This window comes from Anomaloglossus baeobatrachus, chromosome 6 (assembly GCF_048569485.1).
Source record: "Anomaloglossus baeobatrachus isolate aAnoBae1 chromosome 6, aAnoBae1.hap1, whole genome shotgun sequence".
NCBI classification, from domain to species: Eukaryota; Metazoa; Chordata; class Amphibia; order Anura; family Aromobatidae; genus Anomaloglossus; species Anomaloglossus baeobatrachus.
In genome coordinates, this window is record NC_134358.1 from 137,343,896 (window position 1) to 137,363,480 (window position 19,585).

The following is a 19,585-nucleotide window of genomic DNA, read 5'->3' on the forward strand; positions in this document are numbered from 1 at the left end:
TTCATAACAACTGGTATAAAGTTTGCTCATAAGTCTGATCTAAAGTAGCACAGATCATTGTGATGTTATTCACATAGGTACAAGGCACTCTCAAGGGTCAATTTTCATATAATTTATTCCAAAATAGTTTTAAACATGTGACGTTTCAGCCACTAGGTGGCCTTCATCAGACAACTGGTATCGTAAACTGGCCAAAATTGGAGTGTTAAGGCAACGGTATCCACCGCTATGCAGCATAGCGGTGGATACCGTTGCCTTGACAATCGAATTTTGGCCAGTTTACGATACCAGCTGTCTGATGAAGGCCACCTAGTGGCTGAAACGTCACATGTTTAAAACTATTTTGGAATAAATTACTGTATATGAAAATTAACCCTTGAGAGTGCCTTGTACCTATGTGATTGACTTACGGTTTGGAAACCAACAAGTGCACCTCGATATACCTCCACTATATTGGCTGTGCCTTATCCATTTACAAACATTGTGATGTTATGACCAATATAAAAGCGATTTTATTTTCTTACATGCATTAGGGCTCATGCGCACGTACCTGCTGCATATTCTGCAGCGATTTGACAGCACATGTGCGCTTCAAATCGCTGCAGAAACACTACGTAATGGATGCAGTTTTTGTGTACAAAAAAAGCCGATTTCCTGCGCTATGGCTGCTGCCCCCACCATAGACAGAGTGGGAGCTGCATCCAAAGCGCACAAAATAATTGACATGCTCATTTTATGAACGCACGGATTGGGGTCAAAATTTTGGTATGCAAATCGCTGCGTTCATAAAAGCATCGTGCACACGTATCATGCACAATCTACATAGATTGTGCAGGGGACGCAGGACGCATGCATTTACGCTGCAGTGCAATACGCAGCATAATTGCACGCAAATACGCAACGTGCGCACGAGCCCTTACACAAGTCACATAACACAAAAGGCAATAAAAGTAAAGCTGGTGTCAGACATCCGTTTTTAACACTAATGTCACACGTACCCATGTTATTCTATACTGATACTCACACGGCTGTGTTTTCAGACGAACTGTGTGACCCCTCGTGGCCCCGCATTCACACACAGAGACATGTCCATTTTTTCTCGGGCAGCACGGGTGTCACATGGTTCGCACACTGATGTGATCCGTTTGACATCAGTGTGACATGTACCGTAGAAAGCACGCGTCTTTGAAATAAAAAGATTTTCTATATTTACCTGTATCCCGTTATGCTGTCTTCGGCTCTACTGCCTCTCGCTCATTATACTCACTGAATATTCACTGCACTGAAGCAGGAGCAGCACTGGGGACTTCAGTGCCGGGGACAGGTGAGAATCCAGCAGTGTGTGTGTGTTTAGACATGTGTGTGTCTGTGTTCAGTGTATACATGCATGTGCGCTATGTGCGTGTCTGTGCTCAGTGTATCCTGGTGTGTGTGTGTGTGTGTGTGTGTGTGTGTGTCTGGAAGCCAGATCATCGCGGGGATTCAGAGTTCCCAATGAACTCTGATGAACCGTGAAGTCACCGTCCTGACACCCGCTGTAGCGGGGTTGTCATCAGGAAGTCATCAGAGTTCATTGGGAACTCCAATGACCTCCTGGATCACTGAACAGACACTTTTTTTCTAGTTGAATAAACACCTGTTCCGTGATACTGTCCTCGGCGGTGCTGTACCCAGTGCTGTCATCTTGATGCTCCTGCATCCAGCTCCTCAGTTGAGTGAATATTCAGTGAGTATAATGAGCAGGGGTCAGGAGCGGGAGGCAGCATCGCTGGATACAGGTGAATATAGAAAATCTTTTTATTTAAAAAGACACGTGTTTTCTCCGGAACGTGTGACATGTATGCAAACACGGATGTCACGCGTATGACCATAGCCATGCGTGTGCCTTGTACCTGATTAAACATGGACGTCTGAAACCGGCCTTGGGGAAATTCTTTATTCCATAAAACAGTTTCAGACATGGACATATAGATACTACTTTTGGCTGTAACAAATGTTCGTTCAGATTGCAAGATTGTATATTTTATAGGGTATAAAAGAGTAAAGATTAGCAGGATGAGGAAACTGGGGAAACAAAAAAAAAAAAAAACGTGGAGGTAAGAAAAAAATGGTTATACGCAAGGATTGGATAGTGAAAGCACTCCTATATACCAGAACTAGCTTATTAGAAGATAAGTCCTAAACGCCACATATTTGTTCAATTTTTATGTCAGAAGCAATATTCAGGCAATTCATCTCTTCTTAGTAGTGTAGAAGTAGTTTTAAGAGCCCTGATGAAGCTGCTTGATGCGGCGATACACGAGGACACAGCTGTACTGGGTTTAGCTTAATTATTTCAGGACTAGCTTGTCTCATCTCCTCATCTCTATTTCTTGGTTTCTTCCACCTATATATTTACAGAATGTATAATAAATTGTTGTCATATATTCTTTTATTTCTTGTTATTTTGGTATCCTTTCAAGGATTTTGGAAACCTTTCAAAATGTTATATAGCTCCTGAGTCTTTATCTTAGTTTTTGTAACCTTACACTTTGTATTCAATTTTATACAATTATTATTATTATTATTTATTATTATAGCGCCATTTATTCCATTGATTTTGCGTTTTTATTTGTTGATATTACTGGCGTTGCTTTATGCACAGTACTGATGGTGTATTATTTTGTACTTGGTAGTACACATGTTAAGATCCATTCAAACCATCACTAAATACATTGTAATAAATGGAATATGTCACAAATAGTAATGGGCGGATCTGGACTATAATAGTCTGAATCCGCGCAGTTTCAAAAGTACCCGGGTGCCGGACCGGGCCTGGAATTCCAGGTCTTTGGTCCAGACAGTCACTCAAGAAATTTAAAAAAAAATAAAAATAAAAGGAAAAATAAAGAAAATAAGAATGAAGCGAGAGTTTCATGATTACAGAGGCTCCATCGTGGCTGTACACTGCTCCCACGGCCTCTCCTTCACTTCCCTGGCCGCTCATTAGACTCATCCATATGCACTGCTTTCCCCACCTACCAGCCGGCCTAGCATCTGTGATTGGTTGCAGTCAGATGCACCCCCAGCCTGTGTGACAGCATCTGCCTGCAACCATCACAGGCGATGTCATCAGTTCAGTATCGTGGTATAAAAAAAAAATAAAATATTTGGTGTAGGGTTCCTCCGTATTATGACACCCAGCACAGATAAAGCCCAAGGCTACAGGCTGCAGCCTCCAGCTGTCCACTTATCTTGGCTGTGTATCAAAATAAGAGGAACCACATGTGGCTTTTTTTTATTATTTAAATAAGTAATTTATAAAACAGACATGCAGTCCCCCCCAATTTTGATATGCAGCCAAGATAAAGCCCAACAGCTGAGGCTGGTATTCTCAGACAGGGGAGGTCCATGCTTTTTGGACCACCCTAGCCTAAAACTAGCAGCATGCAGCCACCCAGGATTGTCGTATCCATTAGGTGCTTTACCCGGCTTTTCCCTATTGCCCTGGTGCGGTGGCAATCGGGATAATGAGGGGTTAATCGCAGTTCACAGCTACTACTAAGCCCTATTTGTAATGGGAGGCATCCATGAGACACCGTCATTACTAACCTGTAAGTGATCCCCGAAAGTGAACTGCTTATGGCTGGCTATATGTGGGCGGAGACAAACTGCCAATCAGTGACTTGATTCGGGGTTCGGGATAAGCTCGAGCCCGTGGAGCTAGGCTCATTTGCTGCCGGCGAACCGAGCCTCGACAGAACCGCTCATCTCTATCTAGCAGTTCTCTAGCAGCTTTGTACAACCCCGCCCACACTGCTGATTGGCAGATTTCTGCCCATGTAGAGCGTACACAAAAAGCTGCCAATTAATGGTGAGGGTGGAGTTGTAAAGAGCCATGATTATGGAGGGCTACCTGATAGTACCTAATTGCTTCAGCATTGCAGAAGGGATACAATGGCAGCTGGAGACTTCGGTCCATTTGCAAATCAAACAATGAAAAGAACTAGTGATGGCACTTTCCTCATCAAGCGCTCTTAAGTGTCCAGTTTTGGTCCTTTCGCCATACAATGTGACTTACAATTATTCGGTGTCCTATTCGTGGGCTTCAAGCCACAGTCTATATTCATACCAATGGGAAACAGAACAAGACTCTCAAAGGAATGTGTTATAAAACGTGACTCTCAGGCAAAACCCAGAATAAATGAGTGAATCTAATGTACTGTAGAACACTGGAGCGACCAAAAAAGGCCACTTAAGAGTTTGGTGAGCGAATTTCCAACACTAATATTTCCATTATCTGCACTATAAAAGGCCAACACAATTTTTTAGATAATGTATCGTTCATGTTTTATTTTATCTAAACAATGCTAACAGAGTAACTGCTCGTGGATCATTTTTTATCCAGTGTCATGGGGGACATAGTCCTCCAGAACAGGATTTTATATTCCAGCAGGGTCAAAATAGAAGGTTTATATACAGAAGTACAAATGGAATTCATAGGGCCTACAGCTGATGTGTTTGCTTACAGCAGGGGTGGGGAACCTCAGGCCCGCGGGCCGTATGCGGCCCGCGACGACTTTTTATATGGCCCCTGGGCACATTGCTGGTGACTACTCCCGCGGCAGCCACGATCATGTCGGCTGCCGGCCCTTTAAATCACACATTGTGGTGCGCATAGCATAGGCTCTCAGCACAGTGGCCTGTACCAGTGTTCTTCCGACGTACTTTGTGGGCGGGATAAACGTGAGACACGCTCACGCTGTGTGCTCCTGTCCCACAGAAGAAGAGGAGCAGCTTTACCGGATTCCCTGCTGTATGTGCTATCTTACTCCTGTCTCCCTGCTTTTCATGCCTCACCGGGCTGTGCGAGTCCTGCCTCCCCGTGCTGTGTGACTCATGCCTCCTTGCTGTGCATGCCTCACCATGCTGAGTTAATCCTGCCTCCCTGCTGTGCATGTCTCCTCGTGGTGTGCAAGTCCTGCCTCCCTGCTGTGCATGCCTCCCCGGGCTGTGTGACTCATGCCTCCCTGGGCTGTGTGAATCATGCCTCCTTGCTGTGCATGGCTCACCATGCTGAGTGTATCCTGCCTTCCCTGGCTGTGTGACTCATGCCTCCCTGCTGTGCATGTCTCCTCGTGCTGTGCAAGTCCTGCCTCTCTGCTGTGCATGTCTCCCGGGCTGTGTGACTCCTGCCTCCCTGCTGTGCATGTCTCCTCGTGGTGTGCAAGTCCTGCCTCCCTGCTGTGCATGCCTCCCCGGGCTGTGTGACTCCTGCCTCCCTGCTGTGCATGCCTCCCCGGGCTGTGTGACTCCTGCCTCCCTGCTGTGCATATCTCCTCGTGGTGTGCGAGTCCTGCCTCCCTGCTGTGCATGCCTCCCCGGGCTGTGTGACTCCTGCCTCCCTGCTGTGCATGCCTCCCCGGGCTGTGTGACTCCTGCCTCCCTGCTGTGCATATCTCCTCGTGGTGTGCGAGTCCTGCCTCCCTGCTGTGCATGCCTCCCTGGGCTGTGTGAATCATGCCTCCTTGCTGTGCATGCCTCACCATGCTGAGTGTATCCTGCCTTCCCTGGCTGTGTGACTCATGCCTCCCTGCTGTGCAGGTCTCCTCGTGCTGTGCAAGTCCTGCCTCTCTGCTGTGCATGTCTCCCGGGCTGTGTGACTCATGCCTTCCAGTGCTGTGTGAGCCCTAATTCTTGTGCTGTGTGACTCATACCTCTCCCTCCCTGCTGTGCATTTCTCCTGGTGCTGTGCAAGTCCTGCCTCCCTGCTGTGCATGCCTCCCCGGGCTGTGTGACTCCTGCCTCCCTGCTGTGCATGTCTCCTCCTGCTGTGTGACTCATGTCTCCTGTGCTGTGCAAGTCCTGCCTCCCTGCTGTGCATGTCTCCTCCTGCTGTGTGACTCATGTCTCCTGTGCTGTGCAAGTCCTGCCTCCCTGCTGTGCATGCCTCCCCGGGCTGTGTGAGCCCTGATTCTTGTGCTGTGTGACTCATACCTCTCCCTCCCTGCTGTGCATGTCTCCTGGTGCTGTGCAAGTCCTGCCTCCCTGGGCTGTGTGACTTATGGCTTCCTGCAGTTTATGCCTCTCAGTGCTGTGTAACTCCTACCACCCCAGTGCTGTCTGTGTGTCCCCCCAGTGCAGTCCCAGCCCCTCCTGTGATGTGTATATACGCCCCCAGCCCCTCCTGTGATGTGTATATACGCACCCAGCCCCTCCTGTGATGTGTATATACGCCCCCAGCCCCTCCTGTGATGTGTATATACGCCCCCAGCCCCTCCTGTGATGTGTATATACGCCCCCAGCCCCTCCTGTGATGTGTATATACGCCCCCAGCCCCTCCTGTGATGTGTATATACGCCCCCAGCCCCTCCTGTGATGTGTATATACGCCCCCAGCCCCTCCTGTGATGTGTATATACGCCCCCAGCCCCTCCTGTGATGTGTATATACGCCCCCAGCCCCTCCTGTGATGTGTATATACGCCCCCAGCCCCTCCTGTGATGTGTATATACGCCCCCAGCCCCTCCTGTGATGTGTATATACGCCCCCAGCCCCTCCTGTGATGTGTATATATGCCCCCAGCCCCTCCTGTGATGTGTATATACGCCCCCAGCCCCTCCTGTGATGTGTATATACGTCCCCAGCCCCTCCTGTGATGTGTATATACGCCCCCAGCCCCTCCTGTGATGTGTTTATACGCCCCCAGCCCCTCCTGTGATGTTTATATACGTCCCCAGCCCCTCCTGTGATGTGTATATACGCCCCCAGCCCCTCCTGTGATGTTTATGATTTACCCATTTGTTAACTGCGCTCCCGACTGAGACAAACCTGGAAAAGCAGTTGTGAGAAGCAGCATGTTCAATATCGCCGAATATCACAGCCACAACAAAGAAAAGCAGCTCTAGCCACCATAGTTGGGGTGTAGGGGTGAGTTAAATTGTTTGACCAAATATATTAGGGTAAATTTCAAGCTGTTAATTTTTTGCGGCCCCCGAAGGTTGGTAGAAATTTCCAAATGGCCCCCGGCAGAAAAAAGGCTCCCCACCCCTGGCTTACAGGGTTGGTATGATGAGAATCAGCAGAATGTTTTCCACCATTAGACTATGTGCGAACGTTGCGTAGTGTCCATGCTGAAAAATGTGTAGCGATTGGGCAGTGCATGTGCGCTTCAAATCGCTGCAGAAACACTGAGTAATGGATGCAGTGTGTCTGCAGAATAGATGCAGATTTCATGCGCTCGGGTTGCTACCTTTCCTATAGACAGAGCGGGAGCAACATCCAAAGCACACAAAATAAGTGACATGTTGCTTTTTTTTTTTGAGCAATTTGGATCAAAATTTCAGCATGCAAATCGCTGCGCTCTCAAATGTAACATGCGAATGGATTATGCACAATCTTCATAGATTGTGCTGGGGACGCAGGACGCATGCGTTTACACTGCAGTGCAATATGCAGTGTAAACGCATGAAATTATACAACATGTGCACATAGCCTTAGGCTGGCTTCACATGCTTGGACCATGGAAGTGTGAAAACAGCATTAAGCCATGTTCAGACGGGCATTTTGGAAAAAAAGGCAGTAGTATTTGCAAATTGCAGATGTAACTGGCTCTGTGTGCTGGGGCCCATGGTAGACGGGTCCCAAAGCTGCCTTTACATTGTATACATTAAAACAGACAAAAGTACTGGATGCTGTGATTCTAAGTGCACCATCAGTCCATGTTGAAAATGAGCCATGTGCACCATCACATTTGCAACAACAATTCTGTGTGACCCATGGACCGATCATACACTCATCCGAGCCCTTCGGTGGCAGACTTCACACAAATGTTAAATGTCTAAACACATATAGGAGACTTGTTGCAAAAATCTCTTTTTATATGAATTGGACATGTAGAAATCCTCACAAGATGTTCAGCGACCAGTTATCCGTACGAATTTACCCAAAAAAGAAAAAAAAATGTCCTTTCTGACTCCACATGGCAGTCAGATTAAATCAGTCACACAAGATTGCGTTATATTTGCACGAATGCTGGAAGACGTCTTAAAACAAAATACCTAAAAATCTTTCTTGAATGTACTGCGCAAGTTGGAAGCAAGTGTCGGGGTGAAAAAAAAAAAAAATATGTATTTGAAGCTACGGTTGCCGGATACTTAGGGTTTTTTCTCCAAGTGCCAGTTTGAGCCTGCCCCAAACCCGGCAGATAACGGCTGATACAAATAACCAGGATCTGCCTCTAACAGCTGATGATGGAGCAAAGCTGTCTAATGATAACCTGTCAAATGGCACAGTCAATCTAAGCAGCATTAACAGTGCAACCAGTATGGGGTGTGTCATCCTATGCGTCCATTGGCTGTACTGTGACAGTACCACACGGAGCCGATGGGTTACTATGACACTAGGGGGTCTGTTGAAGTAGTCCACGCCCGTCATCATGGAGGTGCATTGATATCCAGCCTGTTTCCGAGCTTCAAAGGATTGTTACTATATACAGTATTGCTGTATATAGCACATGGAGAAGATCGCAGGTTCAAGTTCCTTTAAAGAACTAACAAATACAGTAAAAAAAAAAAAAAAAAAAAAAAAAATCAAATCATCCTTTACTTCATGGAAAAAAAAAAAATAGATATAACAAATATATTTTCAAACAACATACACTGACGAGCAAAAGGGTAACAATGTTTTGAACATTTGACTTTCCGTCTCCATATATCACCATCCACTACAGCTTTGAGAGTAAAGGGCGCTTTACACGCAGCGATATCGCTGGTGAAAGCACCCGCCCCCGTCGTTTGTGCGTCACGGGCAAAATCGCTGCCCGTGGCGCACAATATTGCTAATACCCGTCATGCATACTTACCTTCCTAGCGACGTCGCTGTGGCTGGCAAACAGCCTCTTTTCTAAGGGGGCGGTTCGTGTGGCATCACAGCAACGTCACACGGCAGCCGTCCAATAGAAGCAGAGGGGCGGAGAGCAGCCGCATGAAAGTCACGCCCACATCATTGCCGGAGGACGCAGGTATGGTGATCGCCATTCCTGGGATGTCACACGTAGTGATGTGTGCTGCCTCAGGAATGATGAACAACCTGCGTCCAAAAGCAGCAAAGATATTTTGGAAATGGACGACGTGTCAACAATCAACGATTTGGTGAGTATTTTGCATCGTTAGCGGTCGCTCGTAGGTGTCACACGCAACAACGTCGCTAACGAGGCCGGATGTGCGGCACGAATTCCATGACCCCAACGACATCTCGTTAGCGACCTCGTTGCGTGTAACGGGGCCTTAAGACTGCATTAATTTTACAATCACCTTGGTTATCTCATACATAAATTTGACTTGCAACTATTTAGCATATGATTATGTCGTGTGAATTTATTACCCACCAAACACTAAGGTAAAAAAAACCTCACCAAATACTCAATGTGTGCATGTGGCCGCAGAATGTTATTAAGGCTCAAGTTAGGGAGATGAGAAATTGAGTAAAACATAACCATACAACTATTTTCTCCTCACACAACTCCATTCTTTAGTATCCCTGCTCCCCTAACAAAATATTCCTAGCTCGACACTAAAGAACACACTTATAATTTCACACCACACACCCACACAAAAAAAATTAAAAAAAATGACTCCCCTCTAAAAGACCTATCTAATCTTGTCTACCGTTCCCTCAAGTGGCTTCTCGGAGAAATGTTCTCCGTCTGGTTTGTATTTCTGGCCCATCGTATGTCCTAATCCCCCTTCTCCTAGACACTTTTTAATTTATATTTTATCATTTACATTTATCGTTTCCTTTTTTATTTTTGGTCTCCTTAACTTTAATCATTTCTCAATTTCCCCTTGAACTTCCCTATTTTTCACCATCCCCCTGAACATGCCCATATGTAATCAGCATCCATTGTGGGCTGTTAAAATCCCATCGGTTATATATTGCACATGTTTTTTTTCCTGATTACCATCATTTGTGAAGTATTGGTTTTCTCCAGCCGCGCAGCCCACCAAATGTGTTTCATCCAACTGGATACTAAGTGCAAAAATGTCATATTAGGGAACCTGTAGAAAACATCAGACATGTGAATCTTTTTTATGGGAACCATGAGGCTCCAAAATATTTATTTCTAATTGAAATATTGTATTCACATTGTAAAAAAAAAGAAAAATGTAAGAGTTGTGATCATCTGCCATGGATCGGTGCACCCCAGTATATAACCACCACTCGTCGCCTCTATTAGATGCCACGTGGGTCAGTACGGCACAATATTAGAGAGCACCTAAGAGCTGTAGTAAGTGAGTAAGCGCTCATCTGTGGGTTTCAAGATCTTCTTTTCCTTCATGTTCACCACCCAGCCAGGAGAAAGGCCAAAGAAGATCTGACGAGGGTCCTTACGTGTACACAACATGTCATACAGTTCATCTTTGGTAATGTCAGGGAGTACATAGCCATATTTCTGAGCGAGACGTTTCCTGGCCTCAACCACTTCAGCTGGATCTGACAAATACCCGCGGTTTTCTGCACAAGTGTAATATTTTACCAAGTCTTCTGGTGGGAGCATCCGTTTGGGAATTGGCTTTCCGCGCAGAAAAAATGGTACTGGTTTGCACAGAACTTCTGTAAATAAAATAATGGGGAAAAAGGATTACACAGTAAATGATATAGAGCACTAGAGTGCAGCATTAGCACAGACTAAATAATCCAACGTTCGGATAAAAAGCAACTAAAACCGTGTTGTAAGGTCAGACCAAATCATCCGTGTAGCTACACGTCAGCAGTCTAAAGCGGGCTTTACACGCTACGATCTCGCTAGCGAGATCGCAAGCGATCGTACCTGCCCCCGTCGGTTGTGAGACAAGGGCATAATCGCTGCCCGTGTCGCACAACCTCGCTTACCCCCGTCACACGCACTTACCTGCCCTACGACGTTGCTCTGGCCGGCGAATCGCCTCCTTTCTAAGGGGGCGGGGCGGGTCGAGCGGCACACAGCGGCCGGCCAATAGAAGCGGAGGGGCAGAGATGAGCGGGACGTAACATCCCGCCCACCTTCTTCCTTCCGCATTGCCGATGGAGGCAGGTAAGGAGATGTTCGTCGTTCCTGCGGCGTCACACACAGAGATGTGTGCTGCCGCAGGAATGACGAATAATATCGCTAATGAGAGGAAAACGATTTTTTTGTTTTAGGACGACCTCTCTGCGGCAAACTATTTTGGCCGCTTTTGCGATCGTTTAAGTTCGCTCATAAGTGTCACACACTGCGATATCATTAATGATGCCGGATGTGCGTCACAAACACCGTGACCCTGACAATAATTCATTAACGATATCGTAGCGTGTAAAGCCCTCTTTAGGCCACAATGTGGAGATAATGGAGCAGGCGCCAGACTCTACTCAATAGTCAGACACAGCTGATACCACTACCCCTTTTTCATGTATAAACACATGGGAGCCTTTATTATGAGCGATTTGGATGTCATGACCACTAGATGAGTATTTTATAAGGAATAATAATGTTAGATAACTAGATGAAGGTGGCCTCCATCACAGATATTCCCCACCTGCACTGCTTCTATGGGAGAACGTGTTGCATCCATGAATATGTGATATGCACAGGTACAAAATGAGTCCCTGTGAAATTAGCGACTTTACCACTACACCTCTGCATAATTTTGCATCCCTGGTGTAGGGCTTTGGTATATTAAATTAAAAACAACCATAAAAGGACGGACAACTCTATTAAAAGGAAATCAAACCTCATTAACCCCTTCACGACCGGCCGATTTTACGCTTTCCGTTTTTTTTTTCGCCATTTTTTGTGACAGACGTAACTTTTATTTTTCCGTCAATATGGTCATGTGAGGTGTGAGGCAAATCCCGGGATATGAAGATGAATTATGACTTCCAGTCATAATCGCTCATCACTCCCTGTCAGTGCCCCCCTCCCTTCTTGTCCTCAATGTCCAGCATCTGTGAAGGTGTCACATCCCATGGCCATCTCCTATGATATGGAAATTAGGTGATGTGGGAACAATGGACACAGGATGACTCCCTGCCGTGACCCTGTGGTAGGAGCTGCTATCTAATTAGCAAGCTTGGAAGTATCCAGACAGAACGACTCCAGTAAAAAATGGTTCATATCTCGCAAGCCATATTTCCGATAAATATGGCAACCATAAAAATGGTGTCTCCGCATGCGGACGATGCTGGCACACCCTTTTTATGGGAGCGGGAGCTTGGGAAATACCCCAGGCGTGATATCAGCCAATGGGGAACTAGTAGACAAGTCATGAGTCCTCTCATTCTGTAGCTAAATTCATAACTGTCACAATGAGAGCATTGGCGTCCGCCTACGACGCTCCCGGGCCAAGTTATGGCCATATTCCATGTTGTGGATTTTGTCCATAACTCCAGCCAGGGGTGGAGCAGTGCTCCCTCTGAGGTCACGAAGGTAGGAGGGGACCTGGATTTGCCCAGGTTGATAACCCTACTTCGGCCATTTTCCAGTGTTCTTTCGCTGGGGGTCACGTGCAGGAAACATCTGTGGGAGTTCCTAGAAACCTGGTCTACAGCGCCCCCCTGTGGCCAGACGCACAAGGTAACTGATTGAATTGCATACCTGTTTGTAAACCATGCTTTATCTGTAACTGTACTCTGACATATGTATATTCTGTAGATTCCCTATTGTATATATTGTAGTTTCTAGTGTGCTTTAGGCTGATTAAATTATATAATTAATCTTGGGCTGTTCTGTTATCTCGATCTTGAATCCCACGTCTGTGTGTTCGGCTAATAGTTACCGTGAAGCGGTTGGTGGCAGCGAGTTGTGCCAAGGATTATTGTGGGGAGGCCAGTGAGATTCGGGGAGGTTTTATATATTCCGCCCGCGGAGGTCGGGGGAATATATACCCTACTCTCACCGGGGACCCTTCAATAATCGGCATAAGTAGTATAGCGGCCTCCTTGCTTATTGTTGGGCAATTCCATAATTGGCCTGACTATAAGAGGGGCGCTAGAGAGCGCGTCACGTGCTCTGTCTGTCGGTCGGGAGGTATAAAGGAGGGGTGACCCCCACTTGTTACCCCCCGATTGTGACGTACTGGTAGCCAGCGCGGGGGATTTCTGAGTGACCCCCCCGGTGGTTTGTGACATATTGGTGGCATAGCGGTGGGATCGAGATAATAGTGTGTGTGAGTGTGAGACCCATACTCCCAGACACTAAAGACTGCCTGCAGCAGCTGTGGCTGCTGGGGTCTTCAGACTAGCTCAACACTAGAGTGTCAGAGTGCAGATACTGTAAGGTGTGTGGAGGCATCAGGTGTCAGTTCTGTGTCAGTGACCAAAAGTCTGCAAGAATGGCTGAGAGCACCAGGAGCAAAGCCAAAGGAATGGCCGATGCTAAGGCCAGAGACGATGAGGAGGTTGTCCACGAGTCCTCCAGGAGCCAGACGCCAGAGAACAGCTCTGCAGAGGACATCGCACAACCTGGCACTGCTGGACAAAATGAGGAGGAGCTCGCCCAAGGGTCCTCAACGAGCCAGATGCCAGCCCTCCGCTCTGAAATGGACAGTGAATCACCTGGCTCTGCAGCGTGCCGCAGATCACCACTTGCCAATCCCTCCGGCCTGAGAGGTGCAGAGGCCCTCCTTCAAGCTGCCTTGGCCAGGCTTATGGCTGGAGACCGGGATACCTACGAGATACTCATGGCCGAGCGTGGGCGACAGGCAGCGCGTGACGCTGAGGCTGCGGAGCGGCAAGCAGCGCGTGACGCTGAGGCTGCGGAACGGCAAGCAGCGCGTGAGGCTGCGGAGCGGCAGGCAGCGCGTGAAGAGCGAGAGCGAGAGCGACAGGCAGACCGTGACTACCAGCTGCAGCTAGCTCAGCTCCGGCCCTCATCAGCCACATGTGACCTTCAAAACACCAAACTTCCAAAGGTCCGTGTTGAGGACTTCCCAGTGCTGGAGAAGGATGGAGACTTGGACTCTTTCCTGACTGCTTTTGAACGGACTTGCTTGCAGCACCATCTGGACAAGGATCAGTGGGCCAAATACCTGACCCCCCGTTTAAGGGGTAAGGCCCTGGAAATCCTTGGGGACTTGCCTGCTGAGGCAGATCAGGGCTACGACACCATCAAGCGGGCCCTGATCCAACAGTACAACCTCACTCCAGAGTCCTACCGCAAGAAGTTCCGGAGCCTACAGAAGGGACCAAAGGACTCCTGGGCTGACCACAGGCGGGCACTTGCCCGAGCTGCCGACCACTGGACCCAAGGCCTGCAGCTTTCCACCGGACCGGAGATCCTGGACTTGTTCATCACGGAGCAACTCTTGTGGAACTGCCCTGAGGATCTCCGCCAGTTCATCCGAGACCAGAAGCCAAAGGGGTCCACGGCTACAGCTGCCCTGGCCGATGACTACACCAACAATCGGGCTCCTGAGGCCAGGAGAGCAGCCACCAGCAGCACCTGGAGAGGGGGTAAGATGAATTCTGCGACTGCCCCACCTGCCCCTAGACTGCAGGGGGTGTCCCCCTCAACTCCCCTCTCCAGGCCCGTGGCAGAGCCAAGACGGTGCCACCAGTGCAACCTACCTGGACACTTCAAGGCCATGTGCCCTCAGCGTCCCAAGGCCCCGGCTCCGTCCCCGTCCCAAGGGCCGCCCAAGGTGTATTGTGTGGGTGGGGGTGGTGGTAGGTCCCTGGACAGCTTCCAACCTGTCACCGTCGGCCGGTCTGTGACCATAGGACTGCGAGACAGCGCCTCGGAGGTGACTCTGGTGCGGCCTGAGATGGTGTCCCCCCAAGACTTGATCCCGGGAAAAACCCTCGCTGTCTCCGGGATTGGAGGCATTGACCCGGCGCTGCCTGTTGCTGACATTTATGTGGACTGGGGCGCAGGGCGAGGGGTGAGGGAGGTGGGGGTAACTGATCGGATCCCTGCAAACGTGCTACTTGGGACAGATTTGGGGCAGATAACCTCCCAGTTTGGGCCCCCCCCAAGGGCTGAACCTTCAGCCCGTACTGACATGACTCCTAACAATGTTAATGTGTTATCTATGAATGATGTAAGGGAGGAGGGAGTGAACTCTGATATTTCTGCTTGCATAGACACCATAGACACACACTCAGCTGCAGCTGTGACAGGGGAGGGGGTCAGAGAAAGGTGTGACAATGCCTCTACAAGTAACCAGCCAGTGAGCTGGGATCTGTTGCCCTCTGCAGGGATAAGCAGAGAGCAGGGTGCTGCAGGGGGAGGACCAGTGTGTGGGGTGGGGGCTACCACAGCAAATGTGGGGTCCCCAGAGATTTCACAGCGGGGTTCTGTTGCTGCAGGAGGGGAACAGGCAGGTGAGATTGGGGCCGGTCCAGGAGCGGAAGTGCTCCCAGGTAAGATCTCGGTGCATGGTTCCCCCACAACCGGGGTGTCAGGAAGCCAGGTAGGTCTGCCTGAACCGGCGACTTGGTCAGGAACGGAGGAGGAGCAGGCACGACCCACGGTCGCAGCGGCTGTGGCCGCTGTCACCCGCAGTGGGAGTGCTGGAAGCCAAGGGGCCTCCCGGAGGTCCGATAGCTCTTCCCCTTCTGACCAAGTGGCAGCCGAGTCAGGTGGAGGCCAGGACACAGGTCCCGGGGTACTGACCGAAGATGTGACAGTCTCGTCGATTCTGGCCACATCTAGTCAGGGGTTTCAGGCAGCGTTAGAAGCTGACGACAGCCTGAAAGCTCTAAAGGAGCAGGCGGCACAGCCTCCCTCGGACTCGGACCCGTAGCGAGTGGTCTGGGACCAAGGACGGCTGTACCGGGCCACGGTCCAGCAGGGTTCACCGGAGGCGTGGCCCAGGGACCGACAGTTGGTGGTACCCTATCCGTTCCGGACGGAGTTGTTGCAGATCGCACATGAGATTCCGATGGCCGGACACCTAGGGATCGCTAAGACCAAGGCCAGGTTAAACCAGCATTTCTACTGGCCAAAAATGGGGGCCGATGTGGCTGCCTACTGCCGTTCGTGTGAAACCTGTCAGAGAGTGGGGAAGGCGGGGCCACGCCCCAAAGCCCCACTGGTATCTCTGCCCATCATCGATGAGCCTTTCAGGAGGGTGGCTGTGGATCTGGTCGGCCCGCTGGCCATCCCCAGCAGCTCCGGGAAACGCTTCATACTGACGGTAGTGGACTATGCCACCCGGTACCCAGAAGCAGTGGCCTTGTCGTCCATTCGGGCTGACAAGGTGGCCACCGCATTGCTGGAGATTTTCTCCCGAGTGGGTTTTCCCCAGGAAATGCTCACTGACCGGGGGACCCAATTCATGTCCCAGCTGATGGAGGCCCTCTGTAAGCAAGTCCAGGTGCGACATCTGGTGGCCAGCCCGTACCATCCACAGACTAATGGCCTGTGCGAGCGGTTTAATGGCACCTTAAAGCAGATGCTTAAGATGTTGGTCGACTCCCATGGGCGTGACTGGGAGCGGTATCTCCCACACCTGTTATTTGCTTACCGGGAGGTTCCACAGGCCTCAACAGGATTCTCACCGTTTGAGCTCCTGTACGGGCGACGTGTGCGGGGCCCCCTGGCTCTGGTGAAAGAGGCTTGGGAAGGGGATTTGGCCACCCCTGGAGTGTCGGTTATCGAGTATGTCATGCGCTTCCGGGACAAAATGCAGGCCTTGACGCAACTGGTACACGACAATATGGCTCAAGCCCAGGCCGATCAGAAGCGTTGGTACGACCAGAACGCTTGTGAGAGGACCTACCAAGTGGGTCAAAAGGTGTGGGTACTGGTCCCCGTACCACAGGACAAGCTTCAGGCAGCCTGGGAAGGCCCATACCTCGTGTACCAGCAGCTCAACCCTGTGACGTACCTGGTCACCCTGGACCCTGCCCGTGGAAGGCGGAAGCCCTTCCATGTGAACATGATGAAGGCACATCATGAGCGGGAGGCGTGTGCGCTCCCCGTGTGCAACCTGCCCGAGGAGGGAGAAGCGGAAACCCTCTTGGATATGCTAGCCCAGGTTAGGGCCGGCGGATCCATTGAGGATGTGGAGGTTGGCCACCAGCTCTTGGAGGACCAACGGTCCCAGCTGTGGGCCACCCTCCTCCCCTTCCGGGGGTTGTTTACCAACCAGCCCGGAAGGACTGACTTGGCTGTCCATCACGTGGACACTGGGGATCATCCCCCGATCCGGCGTTCAGCATATCGGGTCTCCCTGGAGGTGCAGCAACACATGCGCCAGGAGATTGACGAGATGCTGAAGCTGGGGGTGATCCAGGCATCCAACAGCGCTTGGGCCTCGCCTGTAGTCCTCGTCCCTAAGAAGGACCGAACCACTCGGTTCTGCGTGGACTACAGGGGGCTCAATGCTGTCACGGTCGCCGATGCGTACCCAATGCCACGCATCGATGACCTGCTCGATCAGTTGGCCGGGGCTCAGTACCTGACCATCATGGACCTGAGCCGGGGATATTGGCAGATCCCCCTGACTCGCAAGGCCAGGGAACGCTCTGCCTTTATTACCCCATTTGGACTATACGAGTCCACGGTGATGCCATTCGGGATGAGGAATGCCCCTGCCACTTTCCAGCGGATGGTCAACACCCTGCTCAAGGGACTTGAAGGGTACGCGGCCGCGTACCTAGATGACATTGCCGTCTTCAGTCCCACCTGGGAGGACCACCTAGAGCATCTAGCACAGGTGCTCAGGCGGATCCACCGGGCAGGTTTGACCATCAAGCCAGGAAAGTGTCAGCTGGCCATGAGCGAGGTCCAGTACCTCGGTCACCGGGTAGGCGGGAGAACACTGAAGCCCGAGCCTGAGAAAGTGGAGGCCATCGCATCCTGGCCCACCCCCAGGACCAAGAAGCAGGTGATGTCCTTCTTGGGGACCGCTGGGTACTATAGGAGGTTTGTTCCACGCTATAGTAGCCTGGCAAAGCCCTTGACGGACCTCACCAAGAAGAAGCTGCCCTCTGCAGTCGATTGGACAATGGACTGCGAGACAGCCTTCCAGGCCCTAAAGGACGCCCTGTCCAGCCCGCCCGTGCTACAGGCAGCCGACTTCACGCGGCCGTTTGTAGTACAGACCGACGCCAGTGACTTCGGCCTCGGTGCGGTGCTCAGCCAGGTGGACTCTGCGAGCCAAGAGCACCCAGTCTTGTACCTGAGCAGGAAGCTGTTACCAAGGGAAGTGGCCTATTCCACGATGGAGAAGGAGTGCCTGGCCATAGTGTGGGCCCTGCAGCGTCTGCAACCCTATCTATACGGGCGCCACTTCATCGTGGAGACGGACCACAATCCCCTCAGCTGGTTGCACACCGTCTCTGGGACGAATGGGCGATTGTTGCGATGGAGCCTTGCGCTCCAGCAATACAACTTCACCATTCGCCACAAAAGGGGCCGTGACCACGGTAACGCAGACGGGCTGTCCCGACAAGGAGAGGTCGCGGACGGGCGCACGGGGGAACACCGGAGTGTGCTGCCCCCTAGCGCCCTCAAAAGGGGGGAGGTGTGAGGCAAATCCCGGGATATGAAGATGAATTATGACTTCCAGTCATAATCGCTCATCACTCCCTGGCAGTGCCCCCCTCCCTTCTTGTCCTCAATGTCCAGCATCTGTGAAGGTGTCACATCCCATGGCCATCTCCTATGATATGGAAATTAGGTGATGTGGGAACAATGGACACAGGATGACTCCCTGCCGTGACCCTGTGGTAGGAGCTGCTATCTAATTAGCAAGCTTGGAAGTATCCAGACAGAACGACTCCAGTAAAAAATGGTTCATATCTCGCAAGCCATATTTCCGATAAATATGGCAACCATAAAAATGGTGTCTCCGCATGCGGACGATGCTGGCACACCCTTTTTATGGGAGCGGGAGCTTGGGAAATACCCCAGGCGTGATATCAGCCAATGGGGAACTAGTAGACAAGTCATGAGTCCTCTCATTCTGTAGCTAAATTCATAACTGTCACAATGAGAGCATTGGCGTCCGCCTACGACGCTCCCGGGCCAAGTTATGGCCATATTCCATGTTGTGGATTTTGTCCATAACTCCAGCCAGGGGTGGAGCAGTGCTCCCTCTGAGGTCACGAAGGTAGGAGGGGACCTGGATTTGCCCAGGTTGATAACCCTACTTCGGCCATTTTCCAGTGTTCTTTCGCTGGGGGTCACGTGCAGGAAACATCTGTGGGAGTTCCTAGAAACCTGGTCTACAGCGCCCCCCTGTGGCCAGACGCACAAGGTAACTGATTGAATTGCATACCTGTTTGTAAACCATGCTTTATCTGTAACTGTACTCTGACATATGTATATTCTGTAGATTCCCTATTGTATATATTGTAGTTTCTAGTGTGCTTTAGGCTGATTAAATTATATAATTAATCTTGGGCTGTTCTGTTATCTCGATCTTGAATCCCACGTCTGTGTGTTCGGCTAATAGTTACCGTGAAGCGGTTGGTGGCAGCGAGTTGTGCCAAGGATTATTGTGGGGAGGCCAGTGAGATTCGGGGAGGTTTTATATATTCCGCCCGCGGAGGTCGGGGGAATATATACCCTACTCTCACCGGGGACCCTTCAATAATCGGCATAAGTAGTATAGCGGCCTCCTTGCTTATTGTTGGGCAAT

At 50.3% G+C, this 19,585-nt stretch overlaps 1 protein-coding gene across 1 annotated transcript in view; it reads right to left on the reverse strand.

Moving 5' to 3' along the window:
- Positions 1 to 10,061: 10,061 nt before the first annotated feature.
- MRPL15 (mitochondrial ribosomal protein L15) overlaps positions 10,062 to 19,585 on the reverse strand; it is a 32,198-nt gene continuing 22,674 nt past the window's right edge. Inside the window, exon 5 of the mRNA XM_075316345.1 lies at positions 10,062 to 10,592. Coding sequence (XP_075172460.1) covers positions 10,255 to 10,592 — 338 coding nt within the window. The 3' untranslated portion in view covers positions 10,062 to 10,254. The remainder of the gene's footprint in view (positions 10,593 to 19,585) is intronic.